At 39.6% G+C, this 21,328-nt stretch overlaps 1 protein-coding gene across 3 annotated transcripts in view; it reads left to right on the forward strand.

Annotated features, from left to right (window-relative positions):
• LOC140195455 (disintegrin and metalloproteinase domain-containing protein 22-like) overlaps window positions 1-21,328 on the forward strand; it is a 345,726-nt gene that overhangs the window by 253,802 nt on the left and 70,596 nt on the right. For all 3 annotated transcript variants that reach the window (XM_072253768.1, XM_072253769.1, XM_072253771.1), the window contains exons 17-20: window positions 10,454-10,546; window positions 18,489-18,569; window positions 19,427-19,477; window positions 20,770-20,833. In XM_072253768.1, coding sequence (XP_072109869.1) covers window positions 10,454-10,546; window positions 18,489-18,569; window positions 19,427-19,477; window positions 20,770-20,833 — 289 coding nt within the window. The remainder of the gene's footprint in view (window positions 1-10,453; window positions 10,547-18,488; window positions 18,570-19,426; window positions 19,478-20,769; window positions 20,834-21,328) is intronic.

Consider the following 21,328-nt stretch of genomic DNA (forward strand, 5'->3'; position numbering starts at 1 on the left):
GTGTATCGTTCCCAAGGTTTTTAAATTTATAACAAAAGGTTTATTTGTTTTCTTCACTCTAGCTGATCAGAATGCACATTCAATTCACTGTTACTAGATGCCAAACAATAATGGTGGATGGTATCAGATTGAAAGTCATATCAGAAATGAGATAATTTATTTGCAAAAGCTTGCTAGTTCTTTGCAGGTAGCTTTTTTCTGAGGCTAGCAGTGATGTACATCTTTAAGTCACATTCCCTAAAACCTGAGTCATTATGCTTCCATCATACAGATTCCACTAGACAATTTATAATTATGCCAGGTTATGTTCAAAAGTTCAAAGTAAATTTATGATCTAAGTACATATATGTCACCATATACTATCCTCAGATTCATTTTATTGTGGGCACTCACAGTGAATACAAAGAAACTCAACAGAATCAATGAAAAAACTGGACACAAGATGGGCAAATAGCCAGCATGCAAAAGACAACAAATTGTGCAAATATGAAAAGAGAGAAAAAATGCTAAAAATATAATACAGTAATGTTTTTAAATAAGCAATAAAAATCCAGAACATGAGATGAAGTGTACATGAAAGTGAGTCCATAGGTTGTGGGAATACTTCAGGCTAGACTGTATGTTACTTTTTAATTTACGTTATTTATTGTATTTTTTTCACGGTAACACGTTTAAGCTGCACCCTCTCTAACATGCTGGTGGAGAGAGTTTTATTTGGGTTTTTAGCGCTGGAAATAGTTACATTCAGACACGTCTCATTAGTGAGGCAGCAGTACGGTCGCATTGTTTATTCCAGGGACCAGCTGATTGCGCTTATGCTAGTCAGTTTAGCAAACAGAGCGGCAGATACCCTGGCTGAAATCCGGAGGAAGACACACAGAGGATGCAGAGGGGGATCAAAAAGGAAAGGAAAGAGGACCGGGTCGAGACAACAGAGACTTATGGAGAAGAGAAGTTCTCCACTTGGACTGCACGTGGACGTACCCGATCAAAACTTTTCCATGGAGGGCTTCCAGTCCGTTCGGGCTGAGTGAAATTGCACTGAGAGCAGTAAGCGTAAAGGAGTTGGGGGCTTGCTGTTCTGGTTAACAACAGATGATGCAATCCTGGTCATATTACGATCGACGAACGTGTTTGTAGCCCGGATAGTGAACTTTTTGCTGTTGGACATATTCCACGGAGATACAACACTGGGCGTCATCAGAGGTTGTTCCTCCCTGTGGCCATCAAACTTTGCAGCTCCTCCCGTGGAGCGTCAGACACCCTGAGCCAATAGGCTGGTCCTGGACTTATTTCCATCTGGCATAGTTTGTATATTGTTTGATTGTTTGTGGTTTTTGTATTTCTATACTTATGCTCTATTCTTGCTGTAACGAAACTCAATTTCCCTCGGGATCAATAAAGTATGTCTATGTCTATGTCTATGTCTATGTCTATTTAACTAGCAGTCTCCGCACAGGTGCATTTACCTGGCAGGATATGAGAGGTTTTTCCCAAGTGAGACTGCAAGCTCTAAATGACAACGTGGTCTTCCTCTGATAGAATGCAAAGATGGAGAGGAGCTTTACCTTCTGTCAAAGCTGTCAATAAACTTAACGTGTTTTAAAATGTCTCTGAGCATTCATCCTCATTCTAGTTCAGTTAGGAGCAGAACTGGATGGATACCATGTGCTTTTGGTTCTGGTTCAGAGTTTTCCTTTGGCAGATTATCCTCTGATACCTATTGAAGTTCTCCCCTGAATACTGGAGCTTGGCAAGGTGAGAGAACAAAGGGATAACTGGCATTAACTACCAGCTCTAGTGTGCCCCTGAGAATGGAAGCTGTAAAAGGAGAGAAGAAAGTCAAGGTGCTGAGAGAAATAAGTGTTAAATAAGGCACACAGCAGGCTTTCTTTACCTGCTGGAACATTGAGTATAAAAGTTCAGGCTGAGGGGCGGGCTAAAAGAGATATATAAAATTTTGAGAGGCAAAGCTATGGTAGATAGAGTCTTTTCCAGATTTTGAATAGTCACATAATGGAGAGCATAACTTTAAAGTGAGGTGGGGATGGCACTTTAAAGAAGATTTGCAGTATTTCTTGACAGGGACTGCGGTAGGTACTCGGAAGGTGCTGCTAAGGGAGGTGGTAGAAGCATATGCAACAGCAACTTCTAAGAAACATTTAGACAAACATATGACTAGACAGTGAATAGTGAGTTATAGCCCACATAAGTAGATGGAAATGTCTTGAAAGAGATACATAATATTACAAAAGGCACATATAGGGTAAATAGTGTTATGTTCTGTAGCTTCAAAACATTAAACTAATTCAAAGGAAGCCATAGGAGTTTGGAAATGTGAGTCTAATTTCATGTCTAATTTAAGCTAGGCACGCATGTGAAGACGTATGCAATTCACGTATTTATACACCTAGCCTGCAATTAATTATTTAAATGGACAAGAATGTTTAATCAAATTATTTATGTACTGTAATAAGATTACTCAAATATTACTGAAATATTAAATACACTCCATAATTATAAACTCCAGCTCTATATAGATCTCAACTATATGTGCGGTATTATATATAACACAACTACAATTCAAACATCCACATTTTAAATTGTCCCATTCAGACCTAAAGATTTAATCATTGTGGAGGCTTTCCCAGTCTTTCCTGACAAGGGAGGTCACTCTGTTTGGCAAGAGAGACTTGTGGCTGTGAAAGCAGTCTCAGGTTTGGGTCCTCCTCCATGGTGGTTATAGGATTTGACTCTAAGACTGCAGGAAGTGGTTCTAACAATGGTAGCCAACTTTCTACACCAAAAAATTGACTCTGCTCTCCTCAACTGACCAATGTATCATCTCCAGATGATATCAGTTATAATTTCCACTGAATACGAGAGTAGTCCATTTCTGTCCTTAATCTTTCTGATTACCTCTGTAGTCCCTCACCAGGACTGCTAGTCCAGGAGTGAAACATTGAACATCCTTATTTGAGGAGCCTTCAATTTTTCTGAGCTGTTTTCTCTGTGTAGTCTTTCAGAGATTGGATTTGAAGAGATACAAGCGTGAATGCAAGGGATGACGTAGGAGCAGCCTAGCTGATGAGTTTACTGGCTGTGGAATATGTTGCATTATGATATGTAAGGAGGAAATTGACAAGCTTCTAGTTCAGTGTTAGTGTAGTGTGTTCTGCTGACATTGCTAGCAGTATGAAAGGTTCTGGACAAACCTTTCCACCAAGCCATTTGTAGCAGGGTAGTACGGTGCAGATGTAAAATGTCTTATTCTATTCAATTTTAGGAATGACTGAAACTGTTCCCCCAAAAACTGTGGCCTATTGTCACTGACTAAGAGGTCTGGAAATCAGTCCTTGCGAAAAGACTTCTGAACACATCAACAGTGTGGTGTGCAAAGCTGTAGTGGAGGTTATTGGAAACACTTCTGGCCACTTTGTAGCTGCATCCACTACTACCAAGAAATTTGTGCCCATGAACAGTCCAGCAAGATCCAGATGAATCCTCTTCCTGGGCAAAGCAGGCTATTCCCAGGGATGGAGAGGCACTGCTCTTGGCATCCTCTCGAGATGCTGGCATCACGTTCAGTGCACGGCAAGTTGCTCGATTCTGCTGATCTATCCAGGCCACCAGACAAAACATTGAGCCAACACTTACATTTTAACCACACCTAGATGAACAACATGTACTGCAGCTCCTCCAACACCTTTAGCTTTCAGCTTGCATGGTACATCAACCCTTAATCCCCACATAAGGCAACCACCGTCAAGGGGAAGTTCATCTCAGCACTGGTAAATATGGGGGAACTGGACTTTCTGCACCATATTACAGTGTGGGTTCTTTTCTGGTTTCTCTTTAGATCATCTCTGCCATAATAGGGAAACTGTCAATTTGCATTCGGGAGAATACATCTAGAGGAAGTCCTCTTTTGTAAATTTTTCAGCTATTTCCTTTTCCATAGGTAAGCAAGACAATCCATCATTATTTCCATGATTAGTTGTCCTTTTGAATTCGATCTTGCAATTGTGTTCTCCAAGAAACAGCCCACTTCTGCATTTGTACTTCTGCTGTTAGTCAACACCCATCTGTGGATTGACAATGGACACTAGTGGTAGATGATCAGTAACGAGGGTAAACTCCCTCCTATACAGGTACTGGTTGAACGGTTTACCCTCCCCCCCACCCCCCAAAACCCGACTCAAGGCCTCTCTGTCAATCCGTGTATAATTTTTCTCTGCAACGGTAAGGAAATATGATGCAAAGGCTACTGGGTGTTTACTCTCATCATTTGTAATATACAACATGATTGCACCTATACCATAAGGCGAGGTGTCATAGGCAAGCTTCACTGGGCGATGTGGATAATAATATGTCAGTACAGTGTCTGACGTCACCATTTCCTTTTCCTTTTTGAAAGCCACCTTGCACTGATTTGTCTTTGCCATTTCTTCCCAATCTGCAGAAATGAGTTCAAGCAGTTGAGCACAGTAATCATGTTTGCTAGAAATCTGTAATAGTAATTGATAAATCCTAAAAATGACCGCAACTGTGACATGTTCTTTGGCCTTAGTGCATCCACTACTGCTTGAATTTTCTCAGCACATTTGTGTAGACCTGGTGCATCAATAGTGTGACCACAGTAAGTGATGCTTGGTTTAAAGAATTCACACTTGTTGCGTCATGCTCTGAGCCCATAATCTTCTAATCTTTTTAACACAGTCTTGAGGTTTTGGAGATGTTCCTTCTCATCCTTACCGGTAACAATGATGTCATCCAGGTAACACTGAGAGCCTGGGCAGCCTTGCAGCACCTGGTCCATGGCTTTCTGTCAGAGTGCAGGTGCAGATGCTATTCTAAAAATAAGCCCATTATAGCAATTAAGCCCTTTGTGAGTGTTTATGGTGAGAAACACTTTGGACACTTCTTCCATCTGCAAGTAGGCCTCAGCTAAATCCACTTTGCTGAAGTGTTTTTCTCCTCAAAACTTTGCAAAGGTATCCTTTATCCTGGGCAGAAGGTATTGATCTACTTTCAATACTGGGTTGATGGTAACTTTAACATCACCAGACTTCCTGACAGACCCATACTTCTTGGCTACTAGGACCACTTGCATTGCCCATGGGCTCAACTTAGCCTTGGAATTCCTTCAGATTCCATGCAATCTAGCTCACTGGCTACTTTATCACAGTTGGTAAAAGGAAATCAGACAGGCTTTGCAAAATTTTGGTTCAGCATTTTCATTTAATGCTATCTTACCCTTAATATGTTTGTGTTTCTCAATGCCAGCCTGAGCACTGCTGTGGCATCATCCAGTACCTTTCTTAATTCACTTTCAGTTGACTACTACAGGGGATGTGGCATACAAATGGTGGATGGATCTCCAATCAAGTTGTAGTTGTCTTAGCCAATCATGTCCCCACAATCCTTGTCTTCCCGTTTTTACCACATACAAGCTCAATGTGACTTGTTGCTAGTTGTATTTCACTGCTGTGAATGTCATTCCATAGGAGTTATCTTTTCTCCAGTATAAGTTCTCAGTGTTGGCTATCTGCAGGCTTCCGTTTAGTATCTTTGAAGCTAATTTTGTGGAATGACTGAAATAGCTGAACCAGTGTCCAATTCCATTTGAATTAATTTGCCATTTGCTTCTGGTGTAAGCCATATTGCTTGTCCATTTTAGTTTTCACACAGTAGGTCTCAAGGCTACTCAGTCCTGTGCCATTCTCGTCATTGTCAGATTTTTCATCAAAAGCGTGGAGATTAGTACTCTTTTTGAAATTGTAACTTGACTTTATAGCTTTTTCTATTCTTAGTGCAAAGCATTTATTTTCGTCTGTCCGCCAGGCTCTTTGTATGTGTCTTACTTTGTTGCATTGTCTGCAAGTTTTGCCTTTAAACTTGCATTGGTCTGGTGTACATGAGTCCCTGCCACAACAATAACACTATTCGTTCAGCCAAGGCTGGTTTCTTTTTAGGCACTGCAATTCTGTTCATGCTCACTTTCATTTCTGACTGCAACTCAACTGAGTCTCTGTGTACTGTTTCCATTGATACAGCAATTTCAACTGCTCTTTTAAATGTAAGTTGTGCCTCAGTTAGGAGCCATTTTTGAATGCTTTCTTGTAAGAATCCACTAACTAACCAACCTATTAGTGCATCATTAACACCATTACCAAACTGACAGAGCTCACACAATCTCTTCAACTCAGCTACGTACGTTAAAAAGGACTCCCCTTCACTTACAAAAGCTGAAGTCTTCTGAAATAAACAATGGCTTTGGTTCCAAATGTTCCTGCATTACTTTTACAATAACAGCAAAGTTCTTTTCTGCTGGTCTGCTCGGAGCAATCAAACTTTGAAGCAAACTGTAAGCCTTTAAACTGAAGGCACACAGCAAAATTGGTATTTGTTTCTTGTTGGCTATTTCATTTGCTTTAAAATATTGCTCAATTAGCTCAGTATACATATTCCAGTTATGTTTTGTGTAACCAAACATCATTTTTCTGATGTAGCAAACCATTTCTGCATTTTTCATGATTATTATCATCCCTTATGAACCCATGAATTCTTCCATTTTCTAATTTTTTAATAAAACTCAATTGTGTCTTCCCTTCTGAAGAACATGTGCTGTGCTGCTTTTTTTTAACGCGACAGTTTCTGCACATGCTGGGTTATTTTTTTTAAAAAAATCAACCATCCCTTACTGCGTTTTTTTTTAGCTTGAACGCCTCTCTGTGCTTCAACAGGTCGATAGCTGTCTGGGGTTCATTTTTAAAATACCTCATTGCCAATGTTATGTTTTGTAACTTCAAAATAACAAATTAACTCAACAAAGACAAGGGAGTCTGATATGTGGGTCTAACTTTGTGTTTACTCTAAGCGAGGTGCACACATATCATGTGGTAGCTTGATGATGTATGCAATTTGTGTATTTATACATAAAACTCGTAATGATTATTTAAACAAACAAGAATGCTCACTCAAACAGTATATATACTAGATTACACTAGAAGTACACTAACTTGTGTTGTGCAAGAGGCATTTTGGGATTTCATGATAAGCCTTCTGTGGTGCTCAGACTCAGCAGTCTTGTCACTCTCTTGTTTCCCTGATCTGGAACATCTGATGATTAAGTGCCAACCATTTTACTTGCCAGAGATTTCTCCTCAGAGAACCCGACCGTAGTTTACATACCACCAAGGGCAGATGTTAAGCAAGTACTCCATGTATTGAGTACTGTGATTAGCAAACAAGAAACAGCCTACCCCGATGCCTTTCAAATCATTATTGAGGACTTCAGTCAGGCTTGTTTGAAGAAATCCCTGCCCAATTATCATCAACATATCACCTGTAGCACCAAGGGTTCCAACACACTAGACCACAGTTACACTATGATTAGGAATTTCTACTGTTCCATGCCTAGACCGTATCTTAGGAAGTCTGATCACTTAGCTGTCTTCATCCAACCTGCATACAGGCAGAGGCTAAAGAGCAAGGCTCCAGAGATAAGGACAACAAAGAGGTGGTTGCCGGAGGTTGAGGAGCGGCTATGGGATTAGTTCAAGCTGGTAGACTGGGCTGTGTTCAAGGATTCATCAGAGGACCTGAACACACCATGGTTATCATGGATTTTATAAAGACAATCATAGACAAGTGTGTCCCTACAACAAATTCAGTCTTCCCTAATTAGAAAGCCTGGATGAACCATGAGATCAGCAATTTGCTGAGGGCCAGATTGGTGGCATTCAGGTCTGGCTACCAAATTAAATACAAGAGGTCCAGGTATGATCTCCAGAAAGCCTTCTCACATTTGAAGTGGCAGTTCTGGACCAAACTAGAATCACTGAAGGATGCTCGACAGCTGTGGCAGGGCTTGAATGCTATCACTTTCTGGAAATTGAAACCAAATGACATACTTGCAACAAGGTTTCACTCCCAGATGAGCTCCATGCCTTTTATACTTGCTTTGACCGTCAAAACATAAACACACCTTCACAAAATCCCACAGCTCCCAATGAGCCTGTGATTTTGGTCTCTGAGGCTGACATGAGAGCATCCTTCAGGAGGGTGAACCTATGGAAAGCAACCTGCCCAGATAGGGTACCTAGCTGAGAACTAAAGAACTGTGCTGATCAACTGGCTGGAACGTTTACTAATATCTTTGACATCTTGCTTTGGCAATCTGAGGTATCCATCTGCTTGAAGTAGGCTTCAGTTATACTGATGCCTAAGAAAAACATGATAATCTGCCTGGTTGGTGATGAACCATATCAACTATTGACTAAAAAGCAACCTGGATCTGCTCCAGTTTGCCTACTGTCGCAACAGGTCCACAGCAGGTGCCACTTCATTGGCTCTTCACTTAATCCTGTTTGCATTTCTTAGACTAATGGCTAGAAGATCTATTTTGCTGAGTTGGAAAGAGATCAATCCTCCCACCACATTTCATTGGTTCTCTCAAACTATGTTGTGTTTAAATTTAGAAAAAATTAGAAGTGTCATTTATGATCCTTCTATTAAATTCGAAAAGACTTGGAGGCCATTTAATCAACACTTCCATATGATGTAATTTGACCTTTTCCAAACCTATTCTATTTCTTTTAAATGTATGCAGAGAGGAGCGGAGTTAATGACACTAATGGTTCTTTTTGACGTCACACAACAGCCCACGTCTTTTTCTTTTCCTTAGTTTAGTTGGTTAGCATTGTTTAGATTAGTTATTTTTGTCTTTTTTTCTCTTTTTCATGCTATTTCTGTTTTTTTGTATATTATATTCGTATTTTGTACAATTTTGGGAGGTTTAATACCTGTGTGCCAACTGAGTTTATATTTATATATGTTAATTTTTAACAATGTAATCCCAATAGTTTTGTATTAATACTGTGTTATGTTTAACATTTTGATATTAATAAAAAGATTGAAAAAGAAAGGAAGAAAGAAAGAAAAGAACAATCCTGTAACATCTGGACAGCAAAAATGCATACATCAGGATGCCCTTTATTGACTTTAGCACAGCATTCAATAGTATGATTCCCTCAAAACTAATAAGTTTCAAGATGTAGGCCTCAAAACCTCCTTGTGCAACTGGATCCTCGATTTTCTCGCTTGCAAACCCCAGTCAATTCAGATTGGCAACAACATCTCCTCCATAATCTCCCTTAGCAGAGGTACACCACATGGCCATGTGTTTAGTCCCCTCCCCTACTCACTTTATACCTATGACTGTAAGGCTAAGCACAGCTCCAATGCCATATTTATGTTTTTCGATGACACCACTGTCATTGGCCAAATGAAAGTTGGTGATGAATCAGTATATAGGAGGGAGAGTAGCTGAGTGGTGCCACAACAACAACCTTTCACTCAATGTCAGCAAGACCAAGGAGCTGATTCTTGACTTTAGGAGGAGGAAACTGTAGGTCTATGAGCCAGTACTCATTGGGGAATCAGAAATGGAGAGGGACAGCAACTAAAAATTCCTTGGTGTCATCATTTCATAAGATCTGTCTTGGGCCCAGCGCATAAGTGCCATTATGAAGAAAGCACAACAGTGACTCTACTTCCTTAAAAGTTTGCAAAGATTCAGCATGTCATCTAAAATTTTAACATACTTCCATAGATGTGTGGTGGAGAGTATATTGACTGGCTGCATCACGATCTGGTTTGGAAACACCAATGCCCTTGTGCAGAAAAGCCTCCCGAAAGAAGTGGATATGGCCCAGTCCATTACAGGTAAAGCCCTGCCCACCATTGAGCACACCGACAAAGAGCAGGCAACAGCCATTATCAAGGACCCCTACCATTCAGGCTATTCTTTCTTCTTGCTGGTGCTGTCAGGAAGAAGATACAGTAGTCTCAAGATCTCAGTAGCCTCAGGTAGAGTTATTACCTCTCAACCACCAGGCTTTGAACCGGAGGGGATAACTTCACTCACCCCATCACTGAACTAGTCCTACAACCTGTGGACTTAGTTTCAAGGGCTCATCGTATGTTCTCAAGGACATCTGTACCACACATCTATAGAAGTATGTTAAAATTTTAGTGCTTATTTATTTGTTATTATTATTTATTTTTCTCTCTTTTGTATTTGTACAGCTTTTTTTTGCACGTTGGTTGTTTGTCTGTCTTGCTGGGTCCAGTCTTTCATTGATTCTATTGTGTTTCTTGTATTTACTGTGGTTGCGTGTCAGGAAATGAATCTCAGGGTTGTATAGTACGTATATGGTGACATATATTGACTTTGATAATAAATTTACTTTCAACTTTCCACACATTAAGGCATGGGTCTGAAACAGTGTCGTTGTAGACATGACTGAGGCTAGTCAGCAATTTCTATTAGTTAATGATAGTGCAAACTCCCACTTGAACAGACCACTAATTACTGATGAGCATATCTATAAAATAATATACTTAATATGCTACTGCATAATATAAATTTATTTCTTCATCTTTTTAGGCATGTCGCCAGGAAGGAGGAAACTGTTGCGTCAAGTGCACCCTCGTTAATGATGCTAAGTGCAGCAATGGACTCTGTTGTAAAGAATGTCAGGTAAAACAAAATATTAATGCCGGTGATTGTGTGGTGATTCACATACATTAGAAGATTAATGTATCAATTAAATGAAATCAGAAGCCCAAAAACCTCCATGGTTTGGTCCAGGCAGTTCTGGCAAAATTATGTATAGGGGAGCCACATCATTTATATGCACAATAGGAGGTGAAAACATTTGCCTGAATCCCAGTATATTTGGACTGGGCAGCATATATTCCTGCAATGGCTGCAAAAATGCAGTATCGTATATCCTTTTGCAGGGAAATGTTGGGCCAATTCACATCTCCAGTTCCTCAGGCACCACAATGAGCTGAATTGGTGTCTCCCTTTTACTGCCAGTTATCATTTGAAATCTTCAAAAAGATGGCATATTTTGTAGAGTAGCAGCCTCCAGTGTATACAGCATAGCAGAGAGGCCATTTTAGAATAGCCTTGCCCCTAGTCTTGTAACACTGTGTTTGTGCTCTTGTTTGCAATACACAAGAGCTTCAGTCTGTAACTCTCTGGGCCCTGGTAGCGTTTGTGACCTGGGGGTCACTGCAGGAGCAACAGAGTAATTTTGACACTTTTGATTGGCTACCAGTACTTGAACATAGAACAGTACAGCACAGTATAGATCCTTCTGCCCATGATGTTTGCCAACCTTTTAACTTACCCCAAGATTACTCTAACCATGCTAATCTCCCACATAGCCCTCCAGTTTTCTTTCATTTATGTGCCTTTCTAAGAGTCTCTTAAATGCCCCTAAACTGTTTCTATCATGGCCCCTGGCAGCGTGTTCTATGCACCCACCGCTCTGTGTAAAAAAAACCACCTCTGACATCATCCCATACTTACCCCAATCACCTTAAAATTGAGGCCTCCGTTGATCAGCTTCAACTATGGATGTTGCATTCTTGCTGTCTAGATATCCAAGCTAGTGCAGTACAATATAGAGAGCAAGCTGTTGCCCATGTAGCAAGCTCCCCCTCTCCACGCACCTGATGAACCCGGAGCAATGGCAGAGACTGACACAGTTTGGCACCAGCAGCATCACAGGAGTTGCCAGCTCTGGATTTTTCCCTTGAGTTTTACTCCCAAAGCCTTCCCCATGAGTCTGTATAGCCGCAAGGCAGCAGAGGTTTGAGATCCGTTTCAATTCTCCAAGATGAGCTGCCAACCATGGCCTATGAGCCCCATCTACCTGAAGCAACCGATTTTAAGGTGTCAGTGACCTGCTTTTGCCCCTTCTCCCGTCAGTAGAAATTGTTCTGTCAGGCTTAGTAACTGAGCTACATGTGAAGGCCAGGAGCTGGACTTGGTTGTCAGAGGCTATTTGAGGTATATGCCACTGGGAGCATTGAACAGGTATAAGTAGTTGGATATTTGTAGGCTTCAGTTCAGTATCTTTGAAATGTGATTCAAACTCATTTTGTGGAATGACTGAAACAGCAGAACCAGTGTCCAATTCCACTTTAATTAATTTGCTGTTCACTTCCAGTGTAAGCCATGTTGCTAGTCTAATGTTAGTTTTCAAGGCTACCCAGTCCTATGTCACTCTCATCATTATCAGAGTTTTCATCAACAGCATGCAGGTGCTCTTTTTGAAAACTGCAACTTTCCTTTTTATCTTTCACTCTTCCCTGTGCAGTCCATTTATTTTGTCTGCCCGACATGCTCTTTGTATATATAATATTTGTCCTACTTTGTTGCATTTTCTGCAAGTTCCACCTTTAAATCTGCATTGGTTTCATGTATGTCAGCCCCTGCCGCAATGGTAATGCAATTTTTTCAGCAAGGCAGGTTTCTGGTTAGACATTGCAATTTTGTTCACGTTCACTTTCATTTCTGACTGCAACTCAATTACATCTTTATCTGCTTTTTCCATTGATAGAACAATTTCAAATGCTCTTTTAAATGTGAGGAGTTCTTCAGTTAGGAGCCCTTTTTGAAAGTTTTCTTGTAAGATTCCACAAAGTTAACAATCTTTCTGTGCAAAATTAAGCCCTTTACTTTGCTGACAATGCTCAGACAATTTCTTCTGTTCAGCGATGTATGTTGAAATGGACTCTCCTTCCTTTTGATTCTGTTTATGAAACCTAAAGCATCCGGTAACCAACATCGTTCTGGTTTTAAAAGTTCCTGCATTACTTTTACAACAACAACAAAGCTCATTTTGGCTGGTTTGGTTGGAGCAGTCAAACTTCTAAGCAAACTGTGTGTCCTTCCAGCTAATGCACTCAGCAAAACTGGCACTTGCTTATCATTGGCTATTTCATTTGCTTCAAAATAGAGCTCAATTCGTTCAGTTTACATATGTGTTTTGCAATCAAATGCATCTATCCTTCCGATGTAGCCAGCCATTTCATCTTTTTTAATTTATTATTGTTATTACCCAGTGCTCACTGTTCATGAACCCATGAATTTAGTCCGTTTCTGCCTTTTTTTTAATCAACCATCTGTGTCTCTCCCAAAGAAGCACGTGCTGTTTGCTTTTTTTAAACTCGAATATCTCACTGCATTATTTTAAATTCAAAATTTCACTGTGCTTCAACAGTTATACAGACATATGGGTTTGTTTTAAAACTTACTTGTTGCCACCGTGAGGTTTTGCAACTCCAAACACACTGTAAAATTAATTGAAAGAAATACATGGAGCGAGAAATAAATGTGTCTACTCATTCTTACTTTTAGCAAGGCGTGCACTTATGACACAGCAGGATAATGATGTACGCCATTCACGTACTTTTACATGTAATTAATTATGTAACAAGAACTCTTAATCAGCAATTATCACGTACTCTGTGACGGGAATAAAGAAACCAGCAGGAATAGAAACCACTTTGGAGTCGAGTATTGCTATAAACTATTAATATTTATTAACAACTACGCAATACAGTCAATTAAGTGAAGATAAATCAAACAGGTTAGCAAGAATTATATATATAAGTAAGTAAATCAATAAGTGTGGAAAAATATGTATGAAAACCAAGCTTCTTTAAGTCTAGGGGTAAAAAGATACAGTCTTACGATGTTGAGCAAAGTTCAGTTCAGTTCGTGGTATTTAGTTGAATAGCGATGGAGAGAGAGAGAGAGTGAGTTGAGTCTCCAGGTGAGCTGTTGCAGTTGATTTTCTCGTCGTCCTCCGAAATCCTTCACAAGTCACCGACTGTGACTTAACAACAAAGGGGACCATACTTCAGTATGGTTGAGCTGTCTACCCTGGCCAGGGTCGGACACGTGGACAACTGCCCACCGGTCTTGGCTTTGAATTTTCACTGGCAGAGCACTTGGATCAATCCGCCTGATCGATCTTCTGAAACCCACTTTCTCTGCAGGCACAACAATGCTCACTCAGTGTCCAAATCATGTGTCTGAGGTCTGTACCATCTGACATCCTATTTATCTTACCAGGCTGAGCATCACCTGTCATTCAAAGAGTCCCTCCTTCCTTTGTCTGTAAAGGAATGCGAGCAGGCAACAAATCCTTGGAAGTAACATCAATAATGTCCTGTTGGTCACCATAGCAACCTTCGAGCTGCTCAGTTTTTATCTCCAAAGTAAAACTCCAAAGTTATCTCCTGTGCCCTGACGTGACAGTCCAACCGTCAATCTTCATCTCTCTCTCCCTTTTCAAAACAAACCATCAATGATAAATGACTCTCTCTGTCTTTCTTCAAACAGTTAATAGGGGAACTCCTGGATCCCCTCACACAATGTATTTACAATATTACTCAAATATTACTGAAATACTAAATACACAACAGCTCCACATCCGTCTGTGGTAATGAATTCCACAGATTCAGCATCCCTTGGCTGAAGAAATTTCTCCTCTAACTGAACATCACTCTATTCTGAGGCTATAACCTCTGGTCATAGACTCTGCCACTATAGGAAACATCCTCTTCACATTCGATCTATCTGGCCTTTCAGTATTCAATATGTGTCTATGATCCTCTATCTTTCCTGTAATATCTAGTATCTTTCCTGTAGTATCATGGTCTTTTATCTTGTTAAGCAGCCTTGTGTGCGGCACCTTGTCAAAGACTTTCTGAAAATCCAAGTAGATAACATTCACTAACTCTCCTTTGTCTATCCTGCCTATTATTTCCTCAAAGTATTCCAACAGGTTTGTCAGGCAAGATTTCCCCTTAAGGAAACCATGCTGAGTTTGGCCAATTTTATCATGTGCCTCCAAGTACACTGAAACATCATCCTTAATAATGGACTCTGATACCTTCCCAACCACTGAAGTCAACCTAACTGGCCTATAATTTCTTTTTTTTCTTTCTCCCTTCCTTCTTAAAGAATGGTAACATTTGTAATTTTCCAGTCTTCTGGAACCTTTTCAGAATCTAGTGATTCTTGAGAGATCACTACTAACGTCTCCACAATCTCTTCTGCTACCTCTTTCAGATGCCTGGGGTGTAGGCTATCTAGTCCATGTTACAAATCTACCTTCAGTCCTTTCAGCTTCCCAAGCAGTTTCTCCCTAGTAATAGCAGGGTAATGTAATGGGTGACAGATAATCCATATTGTTCATAATAGAAATTGTTCAATATACTTGACAAACACTGTCAGTGAGTTTTGTTCACATTAAGAGAGGTTGTCTGATGTAATGATGTCAGCGTAAGGTGACTGTTTTTGATTTATTCATAATGGAAGTAAAGAACTTTGGCTTTTGTTAACTGGATAAAATGACTCTCACATGTTTTATTCATATGGACATGGAGAGGATGTTTCCAATAGTGGGTGAGTCTAGGACTGGAGGGCACAGCCTCATAATAGAAGAACATCCCTTTCAAACAGAGAATAGGAGGAATTTCTTCAGCCAAAGGTAGTGAATCTGTGGAATTTATTGCCACAGGGGGCTATGGAGGGAGGCCAAGTCATTGGGTGTATTTAAAGGGGAGGTTGATAGATATTTAACTAATAAGGGCGTCAAAGGTTATTGAGGGAAGGCAGGAGAATGGGGTTGAGAGGCAAAATAAATATCCATGACCGAATGGCAGTTTAGATTTGATGGGCAGAATTCTAATTCAGCTCTCTTGTCTTTCTGCCTTATGGTCTTGCTTCCAACATAGCAAATGCTTCCACTGGCTGTACACTCTGTCAATGCCCCTTCTCATCTTATATACATCTTTCTAGTCACCCCTCATCCTCCTTTGCTCCAAAGAGAAAAGCCCTAGCTCAAAAGTGATATGTTGCAGTTTCCTTGCAAGGCCAGAATTGTTGACTGGTGGATGGGCATCAAATTGGGTGACATTGGATTACGTCACTTTCTACAGCCTGGAATAATGCTGTCACAGAAATTAAGGGTCGGTATGAACTTCAAAGTCATTGGACGTGCTGAATATCCCTTGGTATTCAATTTCAATTCCTGTTTCAACAGATAACACAGGTCAATTGCTATTCCAGAGGCCTGTCCTCCTGATCCATTGTCCTAGTGCCACGTTATCTCCATTTCCAGAGGACTTGCAGTACATAATGTAATACTCCCTTTTCCACCCTGTTTCACGTGGCATAGTTCTTCTATATTCGAGCAGATGGGGCTCGTCAGCTGTGGTTAGCAGCTCATTTAGGAGAAAGAAAACTCAAGACCTGTGGCTATACCCACCCATAGGGAAGCCTTTGGGAGTATACCCTGACGATAGATCTGGAACTGGAGACCCTAAGGCAGTCCTATGTTGAGTTCAATGCTGACTGGTAACTCTGGTGATGCTGCAGGTGCCAAAAGGTATCAGTCTCTGCCATTCCTTTAGATTCATCAACTTTGTGGAGAGGGAGAATCTGCTGCATGGGCAACAACATGTTCTCCATATCATACTGCCCTGGTATGCATAATAGCTTGCATATTAACTGAACGTAGACAGGTAGGATACAACATCCATGGTCAAGCCCAACCAACAGAGGGCTTTTTGTCGTTCTCCCACAGGAGACACAGGAATTTCCATGATGGAGGCCCCAGCTTTTAGGTGTATGGAAATTCTTCAGCTGATGGAAGGGAATATTCAGAATGTAAGCAAAAATCTCTTACTTTAAAGAGATCAATTGTCATATCATTATTGCCTTCACCAATATAACGAAAATTGCTTTTTGACACACCTTCAGCCTGGAAAATCCCACTTCAGAAGTGGTTAATGAGACGCTACAACGAACATTTTCTATTGTGCATTCCATGCCAGCCACCAAGAATAAATTTCTCTCACTGGATACATGGGAGTTTCAACCCTGAGGGTCCTGTGCCCAGCTTTTAAATGAAGAACCTCTCTCTCCTGTGCTGTTCTGGAGGGGTAGATGTTGTATTGGGGAATGTTGAGGCTATGATAAAATGATACATAAATAAATACAGACACATTTCAGATTGGCATCTTTAGGACCATCTCACTTACGTGAACTGAAGTGAACTATTGCTAATTTATATTTGATTAGAATAGATGATTGAATTTTTACTCATGAAGTTTAAGGGAATGAAGTAAGTGAATTTGTCACTCTGCCTTAATCAATTTTCTAATTAGCTTATCCAAACAATGTTTTGATGTAAGCAGCTTGCAAAAATGTTGAATTTTGTTTCCTTGCTTATTTACTGAAGTGTTCAGGTGCAGCTCCTTCAAGCTAAGTGGATCCTTTATTATGTGTGTTTTTACCGTTCAAATGTACATGTGCATGAACTAACATGCATACAAAGGATATTTGAATAGAGATCCATCTATATCAGGATGGTACGTTAGTGCTTCTTTCCCGCTGCAGTGAATTCATTGTTTTCTTAGTCTCTCCTATACTGTGCAGTGTGAGCCTCATTATTTGCTATGTCTTGAATTCAAGTAATTTCAACATATTCCTTTAATAATCATTCAATGTAGCCTGATTTGTTCAAAATATATACTGATTCAATCATTTCCACTAGGATTATTTTAAAACACTTTCACGTTGAACTGCATATTATTTCTAAATTCCAAACACACCCCACGGAATGGATTCACATATTTAAAAAATTAACAACTAGGGCTGGCTACTGATCTGTGCTAAATTGTTCAATCTAAACTGGACAACAAAACTGGCCTCGGTGCCTGACAGTTAGACAATTGAAAAAAACCAGCACAGATCTTGTGTCCGATTGTTCATTAGAATATGGATAGGAGCTGAGCTATTTGCCATGGCAACAGGAGTCATTGAAATGTTTCTACACAATCATATGGAAAGGCAGGTAAAGAGCTCTGGAACAGAGCCTAGCAAGAAGAAATTACAAAAACAGTGACCTGTTTTGGTGTAAAAACATTAAATAAATTGATTGAATGCATAGGCCTATCAGTAGGGATGGCACACCAAGTGGGTTGAAATGATAGGATCAGCAGAGTTGGTGCTATAGGGGTGATAGTTATTAACCAAATGAGATGAATTTAATAAGGAAACCACCTGCATGTGGTTCCTAGCCTTAGGCAGGAACCTGCTCGAGCTTGTTTCTTTTTTCCCCCCGAGAGTATCCAATGACACAAACTCTTCAGTAAAATGTGACCTAATTTCCTGGGCAGTGTCCAATGAATAGTTATCAGGGGACACTGCATCAGTGTCCAACAAACATGATTTATATTTGGTGGTTCCCCAATTGATCTTATAATCATCTCAATCCAATTCCATGCTGGAAGTAGCCCATTTTCATAGGCGGAGTGCAGAGAAACAAAGTGCAGTATTTCTCATTCGTATTGTTTTTAAATCTTCAGAGTTTTGCCTCAAAGTAATGAGTGCTCTTGATATGAAGGAATTTCTATTTATATCTGGTTGATTGTGGTTATTCATACTCTTGCCCACTTCTTGTACACCACTTAATATTCAAGCTGATTTTGTAAGTGGAAAAGATGTGGTTTAGAAACTCATTTTGGTACATCTTCCATTTTCTGTAAGATGCCAGGATCTTGTCTAATCAAAATTCAAATATTGACAGTTGTTTTTAACTTTGCAGTTTGAAAGAAATGGATTTATGTGTCGTGAAGCGGTAAATGATTGTGACATTCCTGAAACTTGCACTGGAAATTCTAGTGAGGTGATTTCTTTAAGCTTGTTAAGTACTGAAACTATATTGTTAAAAAAATAATAGATTATTCAAACCTAACTGTATAATTTAATTGTATAAAGATTATTTGATTTTTAGTGTCGCTTAAGATAGTAACCAAAAAAAATTATAAAAATTTGTTAATGATTCTGTCCTAACATCAATTGAACTTTTCATCAATTATGTCCTTTGGCACTGGTAACTGGTCCCAAAAGCCACATAACAGCATAAATCAATCAAACCAGCACAAGATTCTTTTCTCTCGCAAAAGAAATCTTTATTCTAATTCATCAGCCTGAAGTAAGGGATTAGTCTATTCTATTGGTGTAAGACCATGAGATTTTCATTATAATGAACAGTGGAGATATTTTTGACTTTCTACTTGAATGGTTTTAAAATAGATGACAGTAATATTTATTGAAAGTATTTATATGCTTCATTCCATAACTAGGACCTAGCTTTAGGTGTCTTCTTTAGATTTGAATAAAGACTTCACAGCCTTCTGTGATGAATCCTTGCTGAACCAAAATTGCCAGCTTAATGTACCCACCTGTGAGGTTCTGGTCTGCTCATACTATGTGCAATAGTTATTATCTCGAGCATAACTGACCCTACAGTCTTATCATTCTCTGGATGACACCTCCTGATTGATAATTTATTTCTGTTCTTTAGCATTGCTACAGGAAGTCAATTAAGAGTACTTAATAAAAATTTACAGTAATTCAATGGGTTAAATCTGCATGTATTGTAAAGGCATCCAGATCTCACTCTATGCAATGTTATACATAATACCATTGATTATTCTGTATAGAATACCCATGAAAGTAACAATTTCAATTTTTCCCAAGTGTCCACCAAATGTACATAAACTAGATGGCTACATCTGTGACAATGATCAGGTGAGTAACAAAAGCAAAATTCTGCCTTTGTTGAAGATTGGAAATAAAGAACATAAGATGTTGCAAATGCTCAGCAGATCGGACAGTATCTGGGGAGCAAAACAAAACTCACTTAAAATTCTAGGTTAATGAAAAATCATTTAATGTGAAATGTTGGATCAGCTGCTGTTTCAGGAAGCCACTCTCTCCTCCATCACAACTGATGATCAACAAGTGCTCAAGCGTATCTGGTGCAGGTTCAGAGAACCTACCCTACCAGGGGCTCTGGTAGGAAGGAACCCGCTTCCAAAATTTCCCTGAAGCTTTCACGGTTTGCAAAGGCCCGCTCCCAGCTTTTCAGGCTCTCAGAATCTCCAGTGTTTTTGAATGCCTCTGACATTCAAAAGAATTAGTAAAGTGACACCAGTTAAAATTATTCAAAGAAATAGCTAAACCAAATTTCAATAAAAACCTGAAATAAAGTAAGTACCTTCCCCTTTACATTTTTCTTTAGAGCCCTCCAGTCCCAATTGCAATCAGTGGGGTCTGAAGGCCTGAACAATGTAGCACAAGGGCTGTAAGCCAGCTTTCCACAATAAGTGATGGTAGAACTTGACAAGATCTATGGGGAATCTAACAGCAAAGCACCTTGGTAAATGTGGTGGCTCTTTTGCTAAATAAGTCTCGATTTCTGTGTTTTACTAAAAATCTGTGCAAGACCTGAGCTTGCTGGCACGTAAGCAGATAGATACTGCTGTTACCATTTGAAACCTCTGGCATTTAACAAAATACTGTTTCCTCCTCCTTTGGTAGCCACAGAAGTAGCTAAAATTATGAAGTACCTGAACAAAATAAGGAGGCAGGAAGTTCCCATTAGCCGAGAGGACAAAGCTTCTGGGTCTTATTGAGGGTTATGGGGTGGGAATACATAGATTTAAATAATTGTCAGAAGGATTAGAAGGGAGTTGAGGATTTTTTTTTCAGCCATTCAAAGGTAGAGATCTAGAATTCACTACCTGAAATATGGTGGAGGAAAAACCCCTATTTTCATGTTTATCAGTACTTGGAAGCATTCCTGAAGACTTCCGAACTGCTGGGTAGGGAGCAAGTGATGGAAAGTGAGATCAGGTTTTTTAACTGGTTCAAGCCATAGGGGCCTTCTGCGCCATAAAGTTCTTGTGATTTTCTGAGATGCTGCTTTATCTGCTGAGAAATTTCAACATTTCATTCTTTTCATAGCAGATTTGTAGCAGAGTTTGAGATTTTCTTTGGTGAAATAGATTGCTCTGTAAAGTCTTTTTTTGTACTTACAGGGACGTTGCTATGGAGGGAGGTGTAAAACTAGAGAGCGCCAGTGCAAATATGTGTGGGGAGAAAGTAAGTTGAATGAATAAATTATAAGGAAATAAACCATATTTTAATTGATTCCTATGTTCATATATTATTTTACATTGCAGTTTTAAAATGATTATTGCATGGGAATATACATTTTCTTCATAAAAATGTACTTTTGGAGCCTCTTCTGAGTCCAGATCCTTCTCCCATCGAATGTTCCTGACAACTATATAGTGACTTCCTTGCATAAAATCAGCCATGTTGTAATTGGAGTCAGTTAGCTTCATCAGAACTTCAGATAAACAAAGTTCCTTCTGGTTTTAGTGGGGTCCGTCGTTCCTGTTGTTCATAAGAGTTGATTGCAATTCAAGATAGTTAGATAATGATGTGCAAGTCACCTGGACTTACAGGCATAACTCTGCTGGAACATTTCGATGTTATCCAGCATGTCAGCCTGTTATTTTTGGCCAATGAGCTAATTGAAAGAGTTAAATTTATGGTTTCAAATTAATGGCAGGGCACATGCTGACATAAACT

The sequence above is a fragment of the Mobula birostris genome, chromosome 3, assembly GCF_030028105.1.
Source record: "Mobula birostris isolate sMobBir1 chromosome 3, sMobBir1.hap1, whole genome shotgun sequence".
Lineage (NCBI taxonomy): Eukaryota > Metazoa > Chordata > Chondrichthyes > Myliobatiformes > Myliobatidae > Mobula > Mobula birostris.